This window comes from Dermacentor variabilis, chromosome 2 (assembly GCF_050947875.1).
Source record: "Dermacentor variabilis isolate Ectoservices chromosome 2, ASM5094787v1, whole genome shotgun sequence".
In the NCBI taxonomy this organism is placed as follows: Eukaryota; Metazoa; Arthropoda; class Arachnida; order Ixodida; family Ixodidae; genus Dermacentor; species Dermacentor variabilis.
Genome location: NC_134569.1, coordinates 99261170 through 99283352, shown reverse-complemented (window position 1 = coordinate 99283352; position 22183 = coordinate 99261170). Strand labels below are relative to the sequence as shown.

At 45.1% G+C, this 22183-nt stretch overlaps 3 protein-coding genes across 8 annotated transcripts in view; 1 reads left to right on the top strand and 2 right to left on the bottom strand.

Moving 5' to 3' along the window:
* The window catches only part of LOC142570375 (ATP-dependent RNA helicase DHX33-like), a 71330-nt gene extending 65040 nt beyond the window's left edge, over nt 1-6290 (bottom strand). Inside the window, exons 1-6 of the mRNA XM_075678764.1 lie at nt 5808-6290; nt 5637-5687; nt 3707-3778; nt 3577-3630; nt 3333-3388; nt 2633-2750 (exon numbers count right to left, since the gene is read on the bottom strand). Of these exons, the coding sequence (XP_075534879.1) occupies nt 2633-2750; nt 3333-3388; nt 3577-3630; nt 3707-3778; nt 5637-5687; nt 5808-6290 (834 nt within the window). The remainder of the gene's footprint in view (nt 1-2632; nt 2751-3332; nt 3389-3576; nt 3631-3706; nt 3779-5636; nt 5688-5807) is intronic.
* Nucleotides 6181-22183, bottom strand: part of LOC142572366 (uncharacterized) — a 103372-nt gene continuing 87369 nt past the window's right edge. For 2 of the 6 annotated variants that reach the window (XM_075681441.1, XM_075681439.1), the window contains 2 exons: nt 20541-20633; nt 6181-6465 (listed from right to left, as the gene is read on the bottom strand). In XM_075681441.1, coding sequence (XP_075537556.1) covers nt 6415-6465; nt 20541-20633 — 144 coding nt within the window. In that variant the 3' untranslated portion in view covers nt 6181-6414. Of the gene's footprint in view, nt 6466-12384; nt 12616-15601; nt 16475-20540; nt 20634-22183 lie in introns of those variants that run through there. The other 4 variants (XM_075681442.1, XM_075681443.1, XM_075681440.1 and 1 more) reach the window with 4 other exon arrangements.
* Nucleotides 7463-10254, top strand: LOC142572369 (FAD synthase-like). Its single transcript, XM_075681446.1, has 2 exons — nt 7463-7688; nt 7798-10254. The coding sequence occupies exons 1-2, from the start codon at nt 7654-7656 to the stop codon at nt 9272-9274; spliced, it is 1512 nt and encodes a 503-aa protein (XP_075537561.1). The 5' UTR covers nt 7463-7653; the 3' UTR covers nt 9275-10254.

The following is a 22183-nucleotide window of genomic DNA, read 5'->3' as shown; positions in this document are numbered from 1 at the left end:
GCTTTCTTTACTTCTTCCGGCGTTACCTGTGGGATTTCGAATTCCTCTAGATTATTCTCTCTTCCATTATCGTCGTGGGTACCACTGGTACTGTATAAATCTCTATAGAACTCCTCAGCCACTTGAACTATCTCATCCATATCAGTAATGATATTGCCGGCCTTGTCTCTTAACGCATACATCTGATTCTTGCCAATTCCTAGTTTCTTCTTCACTGCTTTTAGGCTTCCTCCGTTCCTGAGAGTACAATTCTATCCATATTATACTTCCTCATGTCAGCTGTCTTACGCTTGTTGATTAACTTCGAAAGTTCTGCCAGTTCGATTCTAGCTGTAGGGTTAGAGGCTTTCATACATTGGCGTTTCTTGGTCAGATCTTTCGTCTCCTGCGATAGCTTACTGGTATCCTGTCTAACGGAGTTACCACCGGCTTCTATTGCACACTCCTTAATGATGCCCACAAGATTGTCGTTCGTTGCTTCTACACTAAGGTCCTCTTCCCGAGTTAAAGCTGAATACCTGTTCTGTAGCTTGATCTGGAATTCCTCTATTTTCCCTCTTACTGCTAACTCATTGATCGGCTTCTTATGTACCAGTTTCTTCCGTTCCCTCCTCAGGTCTAGGCTAATTCGAGTTCTTACCGTCCTATGGCCACTGCAGCGCACCTTGCTGAGCACGTCCACATCTTGTACGATTCCAGGGTTAGCGCAGAGTGTGAAGTCTATTTCATTTCTAGTCTCGCCGTTCGGGCTCTTCCACGTCCATTTTCGGCTATCCCGCTTGTGGAAGAAGGTATTCATTATCCGCATATTATTTTGTTCCGCAAACTCTACTAATAACTATCCCCTGCTATTCCTAGTGCCTATGCCATATTCCCCCACTGCCTTGTCTCCAGCCTGCTTCTTGCCTACCTTGTCATTGAAGTCGCCCATCAGTATAGTGTATTTTGTTTTGACTTTACCCATCGCCGATTCCACGTCTTCATAGAAGCTTTCGACTTCCTGATCATCATGACTGGATGTAGGGGCGTGGAACTGTACAACCTTCATTTTGTACCTCTTATTAAGTTTCACAACAAGTCCTGCCACCCTCTCGTTAATGCTATAGATTTCCTATATGTTACCAGCTATATTCTTATTAATCAGGAATCCGACTCATAGTTCTCGTCTCTCTGCTAAGCCCCGGTAGCACAGGACGTGCCCGCTTTTTAGCACTGTATATGCTTCTTTCGGCCTCCTAACTTCACTGAGCCCTATTATATCCCATTTACTGCCCTCTAATTCCTCCAATAGCACTGCTAGACTTGCCTCACTAGATAACGTTCTAGCGTTAAACGCTGCCAGGTTCATATTCCAACGGCGGCCTGTCCGGACAGGCCGAACTACACATGCATTTCCTTTTTCCCATTTTTTTCGCTGCACAAGTACCAAAATGAATATATACCAACTCGCCCAGCTTTTTATCCTTATGATGTGTTGAAAATTAAAGCTTGTGTCTACAACTGGGAACTCTGACAAAAGGCAACAGTGTTTGTATGCCTCATGTGTACTTTTATTGAATGTGTGTCTTTCACCCTTCTGATCATCATCATCATCATCATTGTCGGCCTATTTTATGTCCACTGCAGGGCGAAGGCCCCTCCAATTACCCCTGTACTGCGCCAACCAATTCGAACTAGTGCCAGCGAATTTCTTAATTTCCTTGATTCACCTAGTCTTCTGCTGTCCTTGACTGCGCTTCCCTTCTCTTGGCACCGACTCTGTTACGTGACAGAGTCGTGATTACGTGACCTGCCCAGCTGCATTTTCTTTCTCTTAATGCCAATTATAATATCTGTTATACCCATTCGCTCTCTGATCCAAACCCCTCTCTTTCTGTCTCTTTCATGTTATGCCTAGCATTCTTCATTCCATTGCTCATTGCACAGTCGTTAACTTGTTCTCAAGCTTCTTTGTCAGTTTTCAAGTTTCTGCCCCATATGTCAACACTGGTAAAATACACTGATTGTACACCATTATCAGGCATCATTATTTTGCAGCCTTGCCCTTGGAACTTATATATTTACCAAGACACAAGTGAGAATAATTTAATACTTTATTTAAGATCGTTACCATCAAAATTTAAAATTAAATTGAATAACTTCTTAGATTTTACATGCCAAAGCCACGATCTGATAATGAGGCACAACACAATGGAGGACTCCAGATTAATTTAGACCACCTGGGGTTCTTTAACGTGCACCCAATGAGTGGTACAAGGTTATTTTTGCGTGATGGTTACTATCAACAGCCGTTGAATTTAATTACTGAAATATCCAACTGACGTTGTAGTGGAGATGAACGAATGTCCTGCGTGACTTTTCTGACAAGAATTCATGATAGCATGTATGATTACGCTAAATTAGTTGTATCAGTATACTGTCATAATCTCCCATGTTTTTCTTCAAATTAAATGTTATTCCAAAACAGTAGTTCAAACATTCATATACAATATGTTTAATGTGAAGCAACCTGCTGCCATGAGAACATAGTGATTATGCCGATGCTAGCATCCAGTAGCATGACAGAGCAGCGAGTGTGCCACTAACTGTTTTTCGTCGGTAAACAACAATGAAAGAAAAGCTAGCATGGTACCTTCAGTGGAGCCATGCTCAAGCGCTGCCGCTCCTTTTGAGCAGTCTTCACCACACCAAAGAGGATGTCCGTGTTCACAGTCCTTTCATGAGCTTCATCTAGCACCACAACTGCGTATCTGTAGTAATCGAAAGCCACACCAAAGATAAAGAAACGAAGAAAGAACAGTCTCAGTTGCACAAAACATTCAGAGTAGCACACAAACAAATTGTGCATCACTGTCAATCTGAAATTAAGCTTTATGTGCCTCTAGAAAATAATGGTCCTGGCTCCTTCCCGTTTTGTATTCTGTTATTGCACTTCCTCCTCCTTAATTTTATTTTTGCATCTGTGTTCTATCAATATCAGAGTAGTGCAGCCGGTTGATACACAAGTTCCAAGGTGGCAATGTGATAGGTTCAAGACTGGTTGTGGTACTTTTTCTTTTTACATTTTATTTTGCTGACATCATGTGATTATTATCTCACCAGGGAGCCGCTGTAGTGATGGCGATAACATATGCTGCTGCCACTAATGCAACTGGAATGTCCCTTTGATAGCTACTGCCTCCAACCCTCCCCCAACTACTAAATTAAGAATAAATGTGAAGGGGGTTATTTGCAATTCAGAACGATGTGCTGTGGAAGATCCATTCCTATCTTATTGTAGTAAACTTGCAGCCTGAAACAATAAAATAATATTTGGTCATTGTGCCACTTACCTTTGAAGCAGAGGGTCTAATAAGGCCTCTCGCAGCAACATGCCATCAGTCAGGTACTGCAATGTAACAACAACAGCTTACTCGTAGGGGAACCCTTAAATTCTATTTGCAGATTGCAGAACAGGGGGAACTACATCATCGGTCAAGCATGCAACCGATTGCTGCAATGCGGCCAATGATATTAGAAAGAATGAAAACCTGCATGCAATCAATCAGATGCAGCAGAAGCAAAAAATGCAGGCACCTTGATCCTGGTAGCATTGCTAGTTGTGTCGTCAAAGCGAACTGAGTAACCAACCTACAAAGGACCAAGAAATGTTGGTTAAAGAAAGTTTAGAGTGTGATGCCATTGTACAAGGCAAGGACTTACGCACCAAGCCGCCAAGTTCGATGCCCATTTCCATGGCAACTCTGTCGGCAACTGTGACTGCAGCCACTCTTCTTGGCTATGACAAAAGACGTTTTGTACTGTCACAGTAAAGAAAGAGTAAGCAAAGTATGTAACAATGAAAGAAATTTAAAGCCATAGAAGACAGCAGAGGTTGGCTTGGACACGTTAGCTTGATGTCAAAAAATGCCAGTACACTGTTTTGAGCAAATCACCGAAAACTCTGCTGCCAGGCTGTGTCCACACCAGTTGCACAAGCCAGCGTAATTATTGCTGTAGCAACAGCCATATAAATATCTCTGTCTATTTAGGTTCCTTGATTATGTTTAGCTTGAATTATGATTGATCCTGGACTGTTTTCAGCAGCTGATTGCGAAGCTGTAAACAACTAAGCTATGCCAGGATCTGCGACACGACTCATAATATATATATATTGACGTTTGTCTCAACAAGTGCTTGCAAATATCTGTCAAACTGGCTATTCGATTTAATCAGAGAGAAGTGAATACGGTCTCGAAAACCCGTTATCTGGATTTGAGGAAATGGATATTCAGGGCATCCGATTTAAATAACCGGTTAGGTCATTTACAATGCAATTCCAAATGATAAATTTAAAAGGGAAAGGTAACGAGGTTAACAACGGTAGATATGGGGTTTGCACGAGTCGTTGAATAATAACTGCAAATATTTTGGCACAAGTACAGAAGAGGAAATATCCGGCTATCCGAATATTTAGATACTATTAACTGAATAACCACCTAACCAACCGAATAACCAATCACTCTGGTTATCCGTTTTTCAAATTCGAATAACCAGTGAATCGAATAATCGGATAACTGGCTTTCCTGCAAGACCGGTTTGATGCTGCTGTACTGGTGTCAACCCTCTTTGTTTGAATAGAGGTGATTGCCTGTAATTCTTTCATAAATGCCCTTCAAACTGCATGGTTTGATCTATAACTGCAACCCGACAATGCTGCCCTATAATCTCTTATCACTGACCTACAACACTTCATACCTAACACTCCTATGCTGCAGCTGTCACCTCGATTCGTATAAAGCAGAGGACAGTGCCAATTAGCTGGGATAGTCATGATGCTTTAATAATGGTTCTCAGTGATTTCTGCAACAAGGAGCTTAGGAGCTGCTTGAGTATCTACCTTCCACTCTATAGCCTTCGATTGGATACTGAAAGTACCAGCTGTGAATTTGCAGTTCAGAATTTGCCCGGGAGCATTTATGAGGCAGTTACTAATCTAACCAAGGGGCAGCACAGCCCTCTATATGGATCCAGCTTAATTACGCTGCTCAAACACAACTTGATGTACCTAGCTTCATTAGAAAACATCCAAATATTGTACCATCATTAAAACATCACTTTAATTCATCTATATAAGATTAACTATCTTTGCTGTTTGCACTGGATTGTAATTTATGCTGATGTTTATGTTATAGATCCAAAGCTACCCACATAGGCTAAAGAACCAGACGATACTGTCAACCATATTGTAGTCAGAATAAATGTTTCTTCTTCTTCGACCCCAAGAACTCAAGGCTAACAGATTCTAAGGTGAAAGAAAGTTTAAGAATGTGGTAAATGATTATTGATCACAGGTTCACTAGCACTGATTACAAAATGTAGCAAGCACACCAAATCCCATATCACAGTGATTTCAAACAGTGATCAGGGTTAGGCTGCTGCTAACTTCTTTACATTGTCACTTCTCTTCAGTGACACTTAAATGTATGAGCTGTACACTCGTGCCACCAAAGAGAGCGGCAACACAGCAGTAATTAAAAAGCAATTCACACCAAAATAAAGACTTGTCGTTTTCACACATCAAAAGAGAAAAAGCATAAAGATAAACAAGTGCACATGTCAATAGGCATCAGTAAAATAGACCACTATTACCACACCTGTGTAATGCCAATGATCCCTCGTTTTGTGAAGCCAGTGGCATGGAGATACTGCATCAAAGAAGCACAATGGAATTACTAACACAGACTACACATGCTTGTAAGCAAAAGAAAACATCCAAGCAGTCCATCAGCCACTCAACTCAAGCCCTCTCTGACCAGGAAAATTACCTGTGGAAGCTGTGTCGTCTTTCCACAGGCAGTCTCTCCTATAAGGATGACACAGTCCTTTTGCTTCACAACCCGCACCAACTCTTTTCTCACAGGGAAGATGGGCAATGCTTTGCGCTGCTTGTGGAGGTGTGCCTTGATTCGGCGCCGTTCATCCTCTTCATCATCTTCCGCTGGACCACTGGTGTTCACAGTACTGTTCACACGTGCCACAGCTGTGTCAGCGTAGTGCTTGATCACTGTGGATGGTGTGTCTTTTGGGTTTGTTCCAGCAGCACTGTCTGAGAGAAAGTTGTGGTTCCTGGTACTACACACCATGCTGCTGTCGGTGCGCTCTGCTGCACTGTCGCTGCTTAGCCTCGGCTTTTTTACAACATCACTACACAAGTCTGAACTTTCTGGTCCCTCTGTGCTTGATAGTAATCTGCGCTTGCGATTTCGCCGCTTCTTTTTCTTCTGTTCCGGGGCCTGACTGACTGTCATTTTCGGCTCTGGTTCGGCAGTCGGCGCTGGAGTAGGTCTCCTGCTCTCCGTGATGACGGGGCAGTTTTTCAGGCGCTTTTTTTTCTTACCGCCACAGTGTGCTCTCCCAGCCTGATGGCATGCGTCAGACATCATCTTCTTCTGTTTGCATCGTTGAGCTTTGGTGTGGACATCCCTGAAAAGGGAGCCAAATGTTGTTACGGGTACACAATGCTTCCAGTAATGACAGCGGTTTCGACATCAAAGCAGAATTACCGAAACTTAACGGTACTGGCACAACGAAGTGAAGAAATAATAACATAAGCTAAGACACGTGTGCGTTTGCATGCCCAGTTTTTCTCTTTCAGTTTTGGCTAAATAATAGTGAATTAATAACAACCGCCTCTCTGACAAATTTGAGTAGCAGGCACCGGCAAAAGCGTGCGCTTCTAGGCAACATGCTACTTTAAATTCGCAGAACTGATCCATCCCAATATTTTTACTATTCGCAATTTCGTTTAACGTGCAAGTGCACCAATTACTGACTGAATTCGTCTGACGTCGTATGCAACTGTAACAAGAAGCGGAAATAACAGGAAGAAGCAGTGTTCACTGGCACATATGCAAAATACGCAGCGTGTCCCAGGAAAGCGAATAATAAAAAGACACCGTAACAGGGCAGTAATAAACACGTGGAAACCTGTGCTGATGGAGCGCTCCACACGGTCAGCATTCGTTGCAAGCCTTCAAGAGAAAAATAGCAGAAAGAGGCCGTGAAAACGGCCTCAAAAGAAGCGAAGTTCGCCACTACAATGCTTTTCTGCATGAGTCAGAGAGCCGATTCCGGAAACGACAGTCCCAAATGCATCGACAAATGCCTGGCCGCAGCTGTGCCTGCAAGTATTCTCGAACGGCAGCGCATAGCGGGCGACTGTTTCTACGCGTGAGTGCCGATTTCACATGACCCTGCTAAATATGTCAGAATAGGGGGCTTACACTTCTCCTTTGAAACGCTAACGACTGACATATTTCGCTTCTGCTCGAAAGTCGTTCCGCTTTTTCTGTCTCGATGGGGGCTGACATGTTTTAGGTCACGTGCCTATAAATAAAAGGCACATATGCCACTGACGTCGCCGCAATCGCGCGTGATGCGTAGGTGATTGCGGCCGCGTTCGCTCGCTAGACGTCGCTGACGTCGCCACCGTGTTTTTTCACACAACTGTCTTTCGCTTCGTTTTCCTTTACGTGTGGTTGGATCGCGGCCGTAGATGGGGCGTAGATTCTCTCCGCATAAATGGGACGGAGTGCTTGACATGCTCAGTCAGTCGCGGCGACAAGCTGCGAAACGTCGGTGCAGCACGCCGCCGGGTGCGAGAGAAAAGCGATGTCGATGACTTCCTGGAGGAGGACGCCAAATGGGTTCGTACCGTGTTTCGTATCAACCGCACTGCAGGAACTCAATCATTTATTAGCAGGCAACAGACATGACTCTTAGGTCGGCTCGTTTATTTCCGCGTTTTTTTCTCAGGATCCGCCGCTCGATGTCCTCCGGAAATGATACGGCGGGTATCATTGTCATTGGCGACGAAATTCTGCGTGGCGACATAAGCGACTCGAACGTGCATCACATCTGCTCGCGGCTGCGTGCTGTGGGCATCCGTGTGGAGCGGGTGTCCATCATTCCCGACGTCGTGCCCGTAATCACCGAGGAAGTGCGCAAGTTCTCCGCCTCTTACAGCTACGTATTCACATCGGGAGGCGTGGGGCCGACGCATGACGACGTCACGTACGAGAGTGTTGCCAAAGCGTTCGACGAAGACGTTTTCGTGCATCCCGAGGTGCTCGCATCTTACCAGACATTGTACGGTCCCAGGTCTGAAGCCGAAATAGCGATCAACAAATTCGCGACCATTCCACGTTCTTCGAGAATACTCTTCGGTGACATACAGCGGCCTAATAGGGTTCTGCGGTTGCCCTTGGTGTGCGCCAAGAACGTATACATGCTTCCCGGTGTGCCTCTGGCGCTTGAGGCTCTGTTTCCACTGTTCCTCAAGGATTGCGAGGACAAGGGCCACAAAATCATGTATCTTACGGAGCTGTACCTTAAGTCTGACGAGCTAAGCATAACAGCTTGCTTGAACAAGGCTGTGGAACAGTTCAAGGACAAGGTGAAGTTTGGATCCTACCCGACGTTGGACAGTAACTACTACCGCGTGCGCCTTGCTATCGAAGGCGAGAAGGAGGAAGACGTGGCCGAAGCGAAAAAGTTTCTCTTAGACAACCTGCCAGATGACTCGGTCACTCAGTTCGACCGTGATCCTTTGAACAATGCTTGGCAGAAACTGAGTACTTTGGCGGAGCGGAAGCCACACATTGCAGCAGCATTAAAGGTTATCGAGGAGGCCGTCGCGAAGTACACGTTGGAGGGAATATGCTTGGGGTTCAGTGGTGGAAAGGATTGCACTGTTATTCTTCACATGCTATACTCTCTGCTTCAGAAGCAACTGAAGCCCAGTGAAACAGCGCTGCCGAAAATCCAGTGCCTCTTTGTGCACAGTGAGCAACTGTGGCCTGAAACAATATCATTTATTCAGAACAGTGCAAAACTTTACAACTGCGAACTAACAACCCTATCTGAAGGTAGCTACAAGGTTGCTTTGCAGCAGTACTTAACCTCAAAACCCGGTGTCAAGGCTTTCCTTCTAGGCAACCGATCCACAGACCCTGGCGGTGCCAAGCTCAAGTCCTTCATTCCAACGGATGAAGGGTGGCCTCAGGTGATGCGTGTCTTCCCTGTGCTGGACTGGTCATACAAGGATGTCTGGGACTTCATACGTGACCTCAGTATTCCTTACTGTTCACTCTATGACCAAGGGTACTCGTCGATTGGAGAGAATGAGGAGCCTAATCAAGTACTAATGTACTTAGACAGCCGAGGTGCCAAGCGGTTCAAGCCAGCATACATGCTGGAAGATGCGAAGCTAGAGCGCTGTGGCAGGAAGTGATTTCAAGAAGGTTCACTACGCATTGGAGGAGCTCTGTTGGTGAACTGGACTTTTCGTGACTTTTATATGGCATTATTGTATGAAATTAGGTGTGCCTTACAACTGCACCACTCTTTTAGGGTGTTTACATGCATGTGGTGGACATAGTGTACTAAAATGTAGGGTATTTACATATGTTAATTGTTATTGTTTTTAACCTTCTTGTCCGCCAATTTCTTTCATGAGTTATTCAGCAACACACAGGATCTGTGCAGAATGACCTTTTTGAATGTTGTCTTGTGACCAAAGTCCAAAACATTCTTTTACAAATTTTATTGGTCATGTCCATAATCTAATTTGTTAAATACAATAGGGTCGAAGCAGTGAAGAAAATTTGATGTACCAGTTTACTTAAATAATAAAGGAAAAATGAGACATCCACCCAAACGTAGCTAAGTGCTACGAAGGAAACCCATACGGGTTCCTCGAAAGACAAGCTTCGCAGTTGAATAAAAATTGGTCCTGGTCCGGGACTCGAACCTGGGGCAGCCGCTCTACCATCTGAGCTAACCAGGCGGCTAGCAGATGGCAGGCAATGTCGAATTTATCAACAACTCAGAAGCAAAGGCAAGAGTTTGCCTGCCATCTGCTAGCAGCCTGGTTAGCTCAGATGGTAGAGTGGCTGCCCCGGAAAGGCGGTGGTTCCGGGTTCGAGTCCCGGACCAGGATGAATTTTTCTTCAACTGCGAAGCTTTTCTTTCGAGGAACCCGTATGGGCTTCCTTTGTAGCACTTAGCTACGTTTGGGTAGATGTCTCATTTTCCCTTTATTATTTCTCTCCACCTTGTGGGTTTCCACAGAACTATTATGTCAGTTTACTTAATGAATAAATGAAATTTGTTTCGCACTGTACCTGAAACAGCACCTACTTGTTTTCAAACAAGTTGCTTGTGTGACTTCTGCAAGCACATAAAGCCCACTTGTGATAAGTGAAGAAAAAGCAGACTATTTTCTGTAAGTACTGTTTCTTTTCTATCTCTAGCTCTTTTCTAGCTCTATCTTTACTGAACATGTGCACCTAAAGCATCAGTTGTGAGCTATAAAGCATGTCAGATGTGTACAAGCTGCGCTACATGTGACACTTTATTTCTGTGGGTCACTTTGCCGATGTGTATCAGATCTGTGTTTGCAGACATGTAAATGTAAGGCTGTATAAATTGGGAAGAACCAAGAATTATAACCAGACTTTCTAAGTATGTATGGTCTTTGCATTGAGTAAAAGTGTATGAACAGCCTTGACTCTAAACACCAGCATTTTTTATTGCATAAGAAATAAATATTTCATTTGTACTTAAAAGTTATCTACATTCACAGTATGGGGACTGCACTCCTGGGGCAAAGATCCATGCCAGTAATCGCTGCCCAAAGGTAAACTAGGCCAGAAGTTCTAGCTAATTCTGTTATCAGAGTTTGAAAGTATCTTCTGCTGCAGAAAACTTCCACAAATAAACAAGAAAAAGAATTCGTCCTGAGCAGGCATATAAGATATGGTTTATATTTGCACAGTAATCTGCAGCAGAGGATGTATGTATTTTGGCTTAAAGCTGTCTGCACATCCTGTGTCTGTCTGAGCTATCCTTATCTGTGTGCAAATGTCTCCAGCGCATTTCTTACAAATTATGGTTGAACAAGAACATCACAAGATGTCGATCCCAGGACTTGTCTGCTTTTTTTTAATTAAGTGTAATTTTGTTGTTGTTGACAAACAATTAACAAACCTCAAGCAAATGGTGCTGAAACTAATGCACGGAAAACGTGCGGGAATTCCAAGATCATGTTGCTGCCCATCTTCTGTTCTTGTCACTTCTGGCATATCAATCCCACAGTGGTAAAGCCACTGCTTACGGTAAGACTGACCTATTTGGTATTCAAGCAATGTAATCCATTTTCACAACAAGGCACCAACAAACAAGGAATGCAGAAAAGTAGACAACTACCGGCCCATGTTTCACTATCGCTTTGTCGTTGAAAATTTACCTATGTTACGCGTAAGTGGCCATCGGCGGCTTCCTCTATATATACCGGCTGTCCCAGTTAACTTGGACCACGATTTAAAAAAAAAAAAAAAAGACCAAGAGCTCTAGAGAAGTCGTACCGACTGCATAGTAGCGGCAGTCGTGTGTAATTAAGCCAGTATTTTTTTCATCACGAAGTAATAAATAACCGCTTTTAATTTGTGAACTTTTAATTATTGCTTGAATCGCAAACATGTCACTTACAAAGTTGCAGGGCACCTTAAATAACCTCGAAATCAAGCATTTATTTCGTGAAGTGTGCCTGATTGTTTAAAAAAAAAAAAAAAGCCCGCGAAATACGAAATAGATGCGGCTTGCGCGCCGCTACTCAAGAGCTTCCAAGCAACCTTTGAAAAATATACGGCTGCATTCGTTTATCGCCGCATCGTACAAGGCTTCGTCATGTAGGATGGCTCGAAAGGTTTCGCGACCAGAATAGCCTGTCGCAATAAGCGTGAGAATCTGCGGACGCATGAATATTGTGCTCGATCATAAGACACTCGGGGTCTTTTACCATTCGCGTATAATGAAACAAAGCTACAAAAGAAATTCAACCAACACTAAAAAAAAAACAGTGCGCGAAAAATCACGATAAAAGAAGACGGCTCTCGGAAGAACAGAAAAGAGCTGCTCAGGAGTTTATTTCAATACAAAATTAACCAAAAGCACGTAAGGCGTCTCAGCCGCCCACAACGAAACATCCAAAGGTGCAACTGGTTTAGCCATTTACCCTTTCTTTCTCTTGAGCTCCAGAAAAGAGGCAAAACAAAGCAATTTTTTACCTATTTCTATCTTGGACGCAAGCTTTTTTTTAACCATGAAGGTGCGTTAAACAGTCATGTTTTACACCAGTTTTGAGCTGTTATTTTACTGCCACTTATAGCACGTGCTCGAACAGGTCACCGTCTGAAGCCAATACAGTACTTGCTTCTTTCCAACACTTGTGCTGTTGTAGCTTTGACCAACGACGTTGGCATCTCGCTGCAGACTCTGCAATTTTTTTTTCCTTTAGGGCGTCCGGTGTGGTAGCTTCGCTATATTTCACGTAGCCCCACAAGAATTGCAGCGGTGTCATGTCCGGCGACCTTGCAGGCCAGGGTACAGGTCCGTGCCGGCCAATGCAATGTCCAGGAAAAAGCTTGTAGAGCCACGCTCGAGAGTGACTACTACTATGCGCAGGAGCACCATCGTGTTGAAACCAGACGTTCCGAAGGCGCGCAGGTGGACCGTTGCAACAGACGTACGGGGTACTCGAGGATGCAGACGTAGCGTTGCGTCGTTAGTGTGCTGTCAAAAAAGATGGGTCCGATGATGTTGCCATCCAAAATACCGCACCACACATTAAACGACCACTGGTATTGGTGTCGTGTTTGTGCCAGCCAGTGGGGATTCCTATTGCTCCAGTGGCGCGTTGTGAAGGTTAACTTGAGCGTTTCTAGAGAAACTGGCCTCATCCGTCCAAAGCACGCGAGTGAAAAAGTCCAGCTCTTCTTAACACTTCGTGAAAATACAATTGGCAAAGTCAAGTTTGTTTTTAAAATCTCGGTCTTCAAATTTTTGATGAAGATGTACATGGCACCTTTCTTCAAAATCCTCCACAATGATGGCCTTGAGGTTTCGGCCTCCGCACTGGCGTCGCGCGCACACTACCGTGAGGGCTAGAAGCAAAGAACGCCAAAACATCGGTTTCCGCTTCTTTGACTACCGTCGCAGTCCTGTGTCGCTTTCTTGTGAAGCTACCCGTCTCGCAAATGACTAAGTATTGTTGACGGGCTAGGGCGCCCCCCACAATGCCACATCCAGAATAGCTTGGCCGCCTTCCTCTTGTCGCCGTGCGCCGCCCCCATTGCCATGATCATTTTAGCATTCTGATCATTCGTGAAGGGCATGGCTGTCTTCTTGAAGAGCAGCTGGGTCACTGGCGTGGTACCGTTGAGATCGCCCGTTATTATCTACGCACTGACACGTCAAGCATAAATGACTTACGTAATCGACAGCAGCATTAGCCAACAGCATATGCTGGCCGTACAGACCCGCCAAAACGCATTAGGTGAACATAGCCTGCGCAATGTTTGTTTCTATTGCTAAAGGGAACAAAAGGAACATTCGTTCCGGGCGCGCCTATCTGCAGAACAAGATGAGTGCGCAAAATTACAGTCCCAAGCGCACCGTCACGGCTACCCGACTTCGAAATGCCCCTCCCTTCTACGGCTCCGCGACGCTTATCAATATGTCAGCGCCGTGTTCTCATGATGCCGCGACCATCACATAGCGTGAAGCCGTAGGTGAAGCCCTGTATCGAGCGGCCGCCGCTAGTAAGGCCGTTGGCTATCGGTGGCTATTGACTTGGGAGCGCTTGAGTAGCGGCGCGCGAGCGCGTGCCTATTTCGTATTTTGGATGTTTTGCGCGCTTTTATTTCTTTTTTTTTTTTTGTCGGAAAAACCAACGAGGCGAAGCTGAGCCCGAGACAAATGCTTGATTCGGAGGCTATTCGAGGTACCGGCAACATTGTAATTGTTATATTTGCGATTCAAACAATAATTGAAGTTTACTAATTAAAGGCAATTATTTAATGAATGCTGCGTGATTAAAGAAATACTGGCTGTAAGTATACAAACGACTACGGCTACTATGCGCTCGATACGATTCCTGTAGAGCTCTTGGTTCTTTTTTAAATTATTGGTCCATGCAAGTTAACTGGGACACCCGGTGTGTGTAAATATATATGTTGTGTTGTGTTGTGTTTTATGGCACATAGGCAACTAAGGCCATCATGCGCCAAGCTCGAGGTATAGGAGAATTTTCTGTGTAATTTTATAAAAATGTAAAAAATCGTCGGTGGTGTTAAGTGCTTAAATAGTTAGAGCTACCTCATGATGAAGTAAGAAAAGATTCTAACAACGGGTACTAATAAAAACTTTTAAAGGGGTTCGGGTAACCTCAGCGGCCATCCTTGCCAGGGCAAGGATCTCGAGGCTCCTGACCAATCAAATAAAGTCCTCAGCCTTTTTCTCAGGAATGAGAAATGGCTGTGGTGTGTGAGGTGAAGTACTGCGTGATGATTTACATATATTTAAGAAAACCAGCTTCTGTTAAAAATCTAAAAACGCTAGACATATCCACAATTGCATTGTCACTCAAGAGCAGTGCTGGGTGAAAAGGAATGCATTGGTTATAAAACAGGGAAAAGCACTTTTTCCGTAGCTTTTCCAGTTTACAACATGAAATTAAAATGTTATTGACTGTAAGTTCATCTCCGCAAGTGCAAATTGGTTTGTCTTCTTTCTTCAGTATATATATATATATATATATATATATATATATATATATATATATATATATATATATATATATATATATATATAACGAGAAGATAGGTGGTTTAACCGAGGGGCCCGATTTTTATTAGTCATATCATAAGAAGCCAACCAACACTGACACCAAGGACAACATAGGGGAAATTACTTGTGCTTAATAAATGAAATAAAGAAACGATAAATTTATGGAAATTAAAGTGGATGAAAAAAACAACTTGCCGCAGGTGGGAACCGAACCCACAACCTTCGCATTTCGCTTACGATGCTCTCTCTATATACAATATAAAGCGAACAGATGTAAATGGCGCATTCGGTGGCAGCTAACACGCACAAACCACGTTGTCACGCTAACCGTCCGAAAGAAAAAAGCCCATCTCGTTGCCTGCCCTTGATGTACAGATGAAATACAACACCTGGAACTGCACTGATATACAGGGACAGTATAATTTACACCTATGCAACACTAAAAAGGCCAATCTCGTTATATGAGCGGAGGATTGGTAAGTAAGGAAAGGACGCGTGGTGACGTCACCTTAAGGTTATCGCGCAGGCACCACGTGAGGTCACGGATTTTAACGGTACCTGCCACTGAGTAGTTCTAACTGTTTATCGAGAAGCAAGGTTTACATCACGTTCTAAATTTGGCATACACTAAACCAAACAAGCTTGGAAAACTTTTCCTGTGCGAAGACGACTAAAAAAGGAAAAAGGAGAGAGAAAAGAAAGCTTTGTGTGTGACACCACATAGACGCACCGGACGGTGTAGTAAAAAAAAAAAAAAAATGGAAACTTGGGCGTCCATTTTATTCTTTCGTATAAGCAGCCTTTCCCGCCATATAAATGCACTTAGAAGCTTCAAAGAATATACTTCGTTAGTATGGACTGATTTATCGCTACGCTTTGGTGACCCTTTAAGAAAACACCGCGGACGGAGGCAACAACAAGAAACAAGCGCTGAAATCGCAACTCGGAAATTTATTAAGATAGAAACACGTTTTATTACGCGCGCACGTGAGCACTTGGGGATACGGGCACAAAAACCTGGAACGAAGCATGATGCCGAATGCTTTTGGAACTACCTCTGCGAAAGCCCGCAGTGAACTTTGTAAGCCACCACCGAGCTCGTGCGCAAACTGTGCTGCAGTTCCGGAAGAAACCAAACGCTCCCGTATCGCTCCGTTTTCCTCAAGATGAATACACGTGAACATGCCCACGTCACAGTTTTCTATAACGTCTTGGCTGAGCTGGCGGCATGCATCAGATTTAAAAAATAAAAAAGAAGGGTACCGACGTCATATATAAGTACGCCGTCTCTATACGTGTGCCATTTACAGCACCTTCCATGGAAGCTCGACGGTGCTGAAATATCGCTACAGGTGCGATTGTCGACCTCCTCTCTGCCTCCTCGTATCTCCCTTGCTTGAACACTCACTTGCAGATCGGCAGCATGGCGTCTGCGAATTTGCGTTTGCACCTGCAGTATTCGGGTCGCCGGCAGGATACAGCGCTCGCTATACTTCGTACGTGAATGAGGGCAGCTTCCGTTTTTGATGCAGGATATACTGCGTGATATAGCGACGTACGCAAACGCCTAACAAGCATTTCGACGTTTCCCTCCCCCCTTACCTCCTTTATTCTAAAAAAAACATTAACTTGACGAGAGAAACAAGCTGATTATATCGGATGCGAGCCAGCTTGTGACGACAACCGTCGCGCGAAATGCCCATCGCTCTTTGGCTCCGCACCACGGTGACGTCACGCTCGAGTGCCTCGTTCGACGCAGCGGTCGAGCAAAGGTTCAGTCCGGCGGGATCCTGTACTTGCAGTTCTGGAAGAGATCAGACATCGCAAGGAGGCGTGCAGTCAATTGTTTCGGCATCGGTTTATACGCACAGCAGCGATTCCGACATCTGTCTCTCTCGACCGACGCGCGCTTCGCATTCCTGGGAAAAGGTTACAGCACGCGGAAGGTGTAACGTACGTGTCGGTTAGTGAATTCCTTCTCATCTGTAACACGTCCTTAGCAGCGTGAGTGTGACATACACCCCTCCTCTCCCTCCTCCTTCAAGAAAAAGAAAAGAAGAAAAAGTGTTGCTAGCGCGCGCCGACACCTGTGCGCGCACGTCGCTGTTGGGGGATTTCCGCAGTGCAATAAAGCGTGCTAAATATATGGAAGGAGTCCACCTTGGCGGCTCAGTGGTTGTGGCTTTCTGTTTTTTCAGAAGCTGGTCGTGGGTTCGATTCCCGTCGGGGGCATTTAGACGGGAGCGAAATGTAGAAACACTCCTGCGCGTATAGCTTAGGTGCACGTTAAAGAATTGCACGTGATCGCAAATAATATCAAGTTTATGTACACCATGGCGTCTCTCGTAATCCCAGTGTTGCCTTGTGACGTTAAAATCAACCAATCGAAAATACGAGAACTAGCGTTTTCTCCTGGGCGACCCGAGCCGCTCTGCTCGTACAACGAAATTTGCAAACATAATTATCTGTCAAGAAGACTCCTGCCTTTGCCGCACTCCTCGCTGTGCAGGGCCCAGGCAGTCACTCTCAGACTTCTGCAAACAAGCACTTACCCGAGCCCCGCGGCGCTGCACACAATGTACCCCGAACGGTTCACAAGCCCGGACTGCTCTCTGTGTAGTGATTATGCGGACTTCGAACATGTCCTGTGGGGCTGCGCCTCTGCCGGTTCCCCTTTCACCCAAGAGGAAATTATGAGGCTAATTAGGGCCCAGGATCAGACCTCTCAAATCCTGGCAGTCCAGAGGGCTCGCGAGAGGGCCGTCAGGTTTCACCTGGTGGTCCCCGAATGGGCCTAGCCAGGTGACGTTGAGTTTGCTTACGTCTATAGTGGACCAAATAAAGTTGTTTCACTCACTCACTCACTCACTCACTCACTCACTCACTCACTCACTCACTCACTCACTCACTCACTCACTCACTCACTCACTCACTCACTCATTCACTCAACTAGCGTTTCGGAGATATCTTAAACCAGATTGAATACAACCACAAACTTCGTCGACTTCGTGCCTCTTCGATCAAAAATTTTCATCGTCAGTCGCAACGCAACACTTTTTTTTCCCGTCACGTGAATCAAGCTTCATGAACAAGTTGCGCGTCCTAGACGGATCAGACTAACAGTACATCGTTCGCAGTCGTACTGAACAGCATAAAATATTTCTCGTTATAGTTTATTGTTTAAGAGAAATGATTCATAATTTTAGGCATCTATGCTAGATCATGAGTTCCTTCTTGTTATTTCTTTTATTTGCACAAGTTACCCTAGGCATACGAGTACGCCCAAGAAAAAGAGTATACAGGCCCTCTTTATGTAATATTTGTAGCAGCGGCTTTTTAAAACGCATTTACGAGTCAACGCACATAACTCTCAGTTTAATTACTTAGTAGGCGGGCAGCTTTAAAAATGTTATGTCGTATAGACCACGTTTCTGGGAGTATAAACACTAGGTGGTGCACGTTCTTCAAGATGCTGGGGCGGGACACTCAGGACAACTCGCGGAGTCTTCAGTGGCTGGACCTCACGTTCAGGTGTTGGGCCTATAGTGTTCAGGCGACAGAAGGTGTAAGAGCCACCCCAGCCTGTAGTTCGTCCGATAAAGAATTACTCCATCCGAGAACGGTGACGGGAACGGGACAGACAAAAGTAGGCAATAAAGGCACACGGGTGTCCCGCCTGAGGTGTTGTATACCCGAAAAAAGTGCTCGAGCGCTTGGAAACAGCCTATGTGCAGTCGTTCTCACAAAGCTAAGTGGACCTTTATTATTTCCAGCCTCGGAAGAAAGCCTACAAAATACTCAACAAATTACGTATTGTACACCGCGAGTGTGTATACCTGTCAAACCTGTTTTAAGAGAACGAAGCCCTAGAAACGTGCCGACAGGCGTCGTATGCACGTGGAAGGACCTCAAAGCCAACAAAACAATATTTCCGTATGAATAACCGTTATTATACATCGCACATGCATATCGAAAAATTTCTTAAAATATCGAATAGAAGTTCAATAGGCTACGAAAAACGTGGAGGACGCTTAAGCTTCGCCTTTAAGAGTGGAACGCGATGGCAATCAAAGATCCCCGACTGCTTCTCACGCTTCCCGGCAACTGCAGCTTATGTAACCGTAACGTTTACCGAGAAACGCTGGTCGCGAATGCTGTGCACGAAGTCGAGCTAGCTTTCTTGTAGAAATTTAACAGGGAGAGGTGGGCTAGTTGGTGGTCGATATTGGAGTGCATCATGTAACCGCGCAAACAACAGAGGACAAAGAAGGAAACACACAGGACTCCGCGCCGGTCCTGTGTGTTTCCTTCTTTGTCCTCTGTTGTTTGCGCGGTTACATGATGCATTCTGGTAGAAACGCGGCCTCTTGCGTGGGTTTATCTCCTGCTATTGTTTCGCGCTTTTAATATTTCAGTCTGATAAGAGATAACGTAAAAGATATGCGCTGACGGTGTTTTGTTTTTATTACATTTGTTTTAGGGCTGCCGTTCTCAAAATTTCGAGGAATAAATTTGTGAAGAATGAAAGACAAGGTATGAGCAACTTTGGCGGTAGAAGAGTGGTTGGGTATGCGTGATCCGGAAGGCGAAATTATTTTTGCCGGAGCGACGTCCGTCACTGGACGACGCCGGCCGCCGACGCCAGATTTTGTGCGACACGGGGCCCTTAACGTTAGAACGTGCATAGAGGCATCTATAGACGACTGCTATACATTCGATTGCACTGATCCTGCAGGGAAGCCTCGTTGATCTCTCTCTCTCTCTGTCTGTCTCCATGTCGTCAGCGATCACTTGGACTGAAACAGTGTCTTATGCACACTCGGTGCAGATATGAAGAAACAAAGAAGTGAGAAGAGCAGCGTTATCATATTTCCCCGCGGTTGATATCTGGCTCCTGTGACGCTTCTTCGCTAACACCGACGACCCCTGCAAGTGTGGACAGAGCCGTGTAAGGTGTCCGCCTATTCGTCTTAACGAAGTCACAGTGACCAGTCTTGGCCGATGGACCAGAGCCGCCTTTAAACGTTAAGCGCTTGTCGCGTGCCCGAGGCATGCAGAGGGAGGGAGAGAGAGAGAGAGAGAGAGAGAGAGAGAGAGAGAGAGAGAGAGAGAGAGAGAGAGAGTAAAACTTTATTCTGGTCGGACACGGAGGGGGGCATACCGAGGAAAAGTTTGGCCGCTCGATTGGCCGCTCGAGGCACTTTGCGCGCATTTGCGAGCTCCTTTCACGCTCGGAAAAAACACTTTTATGTAGCACGTATTGAGCAAGAGAAAGCTGTATCGGGAGTGTTTCATGTCGCTCTACAATTTTATCTTTGACTCTTTTTACCTAATTATGATATACGAGAAGTTGATCAGTTAGTTGAGACTAATTATCTAATTAGGCGGAATGAAAACATACTCCGAGTATCTCCAAGCGACGACAAACAACATCACCTTGGTTCTGTCCAGCTACGCCGCATTCGCATATTTTAAACCTCTGGCTAAAGTTAGCTGGGACACTGTGTATGCCACGCCAAGTTTGACACCTAAATTTTTATTGAAGTCCGAGGATCCTATATAGCGCATAGCTATAGCGTTTTCGTTACGCTGGAACGCGTTCTCAGTTCTGTACAGCGCAGCAACCCAATTACCGATTAATGAAGCACTGTACTAATTAACTCTGAAAGGATTTCATATCGTCATTTTTTCCCCTCATGTACTCTTCATCGCCAGATACAAAGGTGAACAAGTTGTTATAATTTCCTTCGACATGCAACCGACTTAACGCCTCTGCAGGGTTGTGAACGCCGACGGCAGCCATGGCAACGTTCATGCAAACACACAACCCGGCCGCCATGCATGCATGCAGAGACGCGGCGCGCGCATACCCGGAGCATCTTGTCCACGTCCCTGGCGTCGTACATGACGTTCTCGTTGATGCGGTCCGAGAAGCACTGCATCAGGAAATGGTGCTTGTCCTCCTGCGCAATAGTAACAGCACACCGCCGGCGCCGGAAAACCGTCATTCGTGGATTTACTACTGGCTATTCGCGTGGCTCTTCTGGCGCTCACGGAGTGCGGTGCACTGCACAGCGTTTGGACTGGTTTAGGTCCATGGGTCGCGGTTTGTTTGGAGACGGCAACGTGATTCCATCCACGATACGTGCACCGCAGCTGGAAACACTTCCGTTGTTATCGTTTATCGGTAACTTTGGGGCAAGATTGCCGAGTGCCTCGGCGGATATACTCGGATACGCTTGCGACTGCTTGTTATCTGCGGTTCGGTGACGACAGGATATAGATAAGGCCCCTCGGAGTGGGGCAGATAATCTTAGGAAGGAAAGAAAGAGCGAAGGAACCGAAATAAATTAGAAGTGAATGAAGGAAGGAACGAAATAAAAAAAATAAACAAGGGAAATTGGAAAGAATATAGAAAGATTGAGAGGCGTTTGTCTGAAAGACAAACTGTCGATATGGCGGCACACAGCTTGACTTGCGTAAACTGTCGTTAAATGTTACAGACTAGGCAAAAGAGAAAATTCGACTGTATTTTTTTTCTTTTAAATGTATTTTCTTTGTTACTATGATTTTTTAGACGCTTATACTATGACATTTTCTCGTTATGTTTGAAACGTTGACTGTTCTGTTTGAAGACTGGTAGCGATCCAGTGCAGCCTTAGCTCTCTCGTGCAGAGATATAGTTTTTTCCCCCTCTTTTCTTTTTGCGAGAACTGAATACTTTTGTAGCTGCAAAGAAAGCGATAAGACCCAGACTTCGCAAATACTCCCCAATAATCGGAATGAACAAGATTTCTTTCAAAACCACGTAGATTCGAGGTTCTCAGCACATGCAACCGCAATTATGGAAGGGTTTTCTTAATTTCCTGAGTAACGTTACCCGCAATGCGGTTTTCGTGTTCCCGAGAGAATCCAAAATTGCGACCTCCGCAAGTTCAAGTTACTCTCGGTCTTCCTTTCTTTTCTTCTTTCTTTTTTCGGTGTCTTCCATATTTAAATTCCATTCAAGTGCACGAGAGACCATGCGGTTGTTGTCGCGCGGAAAAAGAGAAGGGAAGTTTCGGTAACAGGCGCAAGTGCAGACATAGAATTACTGGAGTCTGGAAGTTGAAACAATAAGGTCGGGGACTAGTCTGTGGGAGTGCGAAAATATTTAGAAACTTCGAACGCGAATTTAATACTTCGGTTCGAGAATTCCACATCCGGTTCCATCGAATATTGGGCCCCGGCGGGGTTATTTCGGCTTGGTGGGCTAGTTGGTATAACGAACCCTGTGCGACCGTTTTAACGCACGCACGCACGCACGCACGCACACACGACGAACGCATGGCACCAAGCGTGGCAGCCCAAGTCACAGGGTGCCTCCTGCTGTCAACCTCCCCAGCAGCAGGTGTTCCACCTGTCTCGTTGTGTGTGGTTCCTTCGCTGCGTTTTCCACCCAACAGGTGGTGTTAGTACGTACGCTGTAAACCGTTGTTCTGCTTTTTTATTTTTATTTCGTTCCATCAAAAGC

Coding starts and splice junctions, on each gene's coding strand:
- LOC142572369 (XM_075681446.1), top strand. CDS start 7,654: ATGTCGATGACTTCCTGGAGGAGGACGCCAAATGG. Junction 7,689..7,797: donor TGGAGGAGGACGCCAAATGG/GTTCGTACCGTG, acceptor TTTTTTTCTCAG/GATCCGCCGCTCGATGTCCT.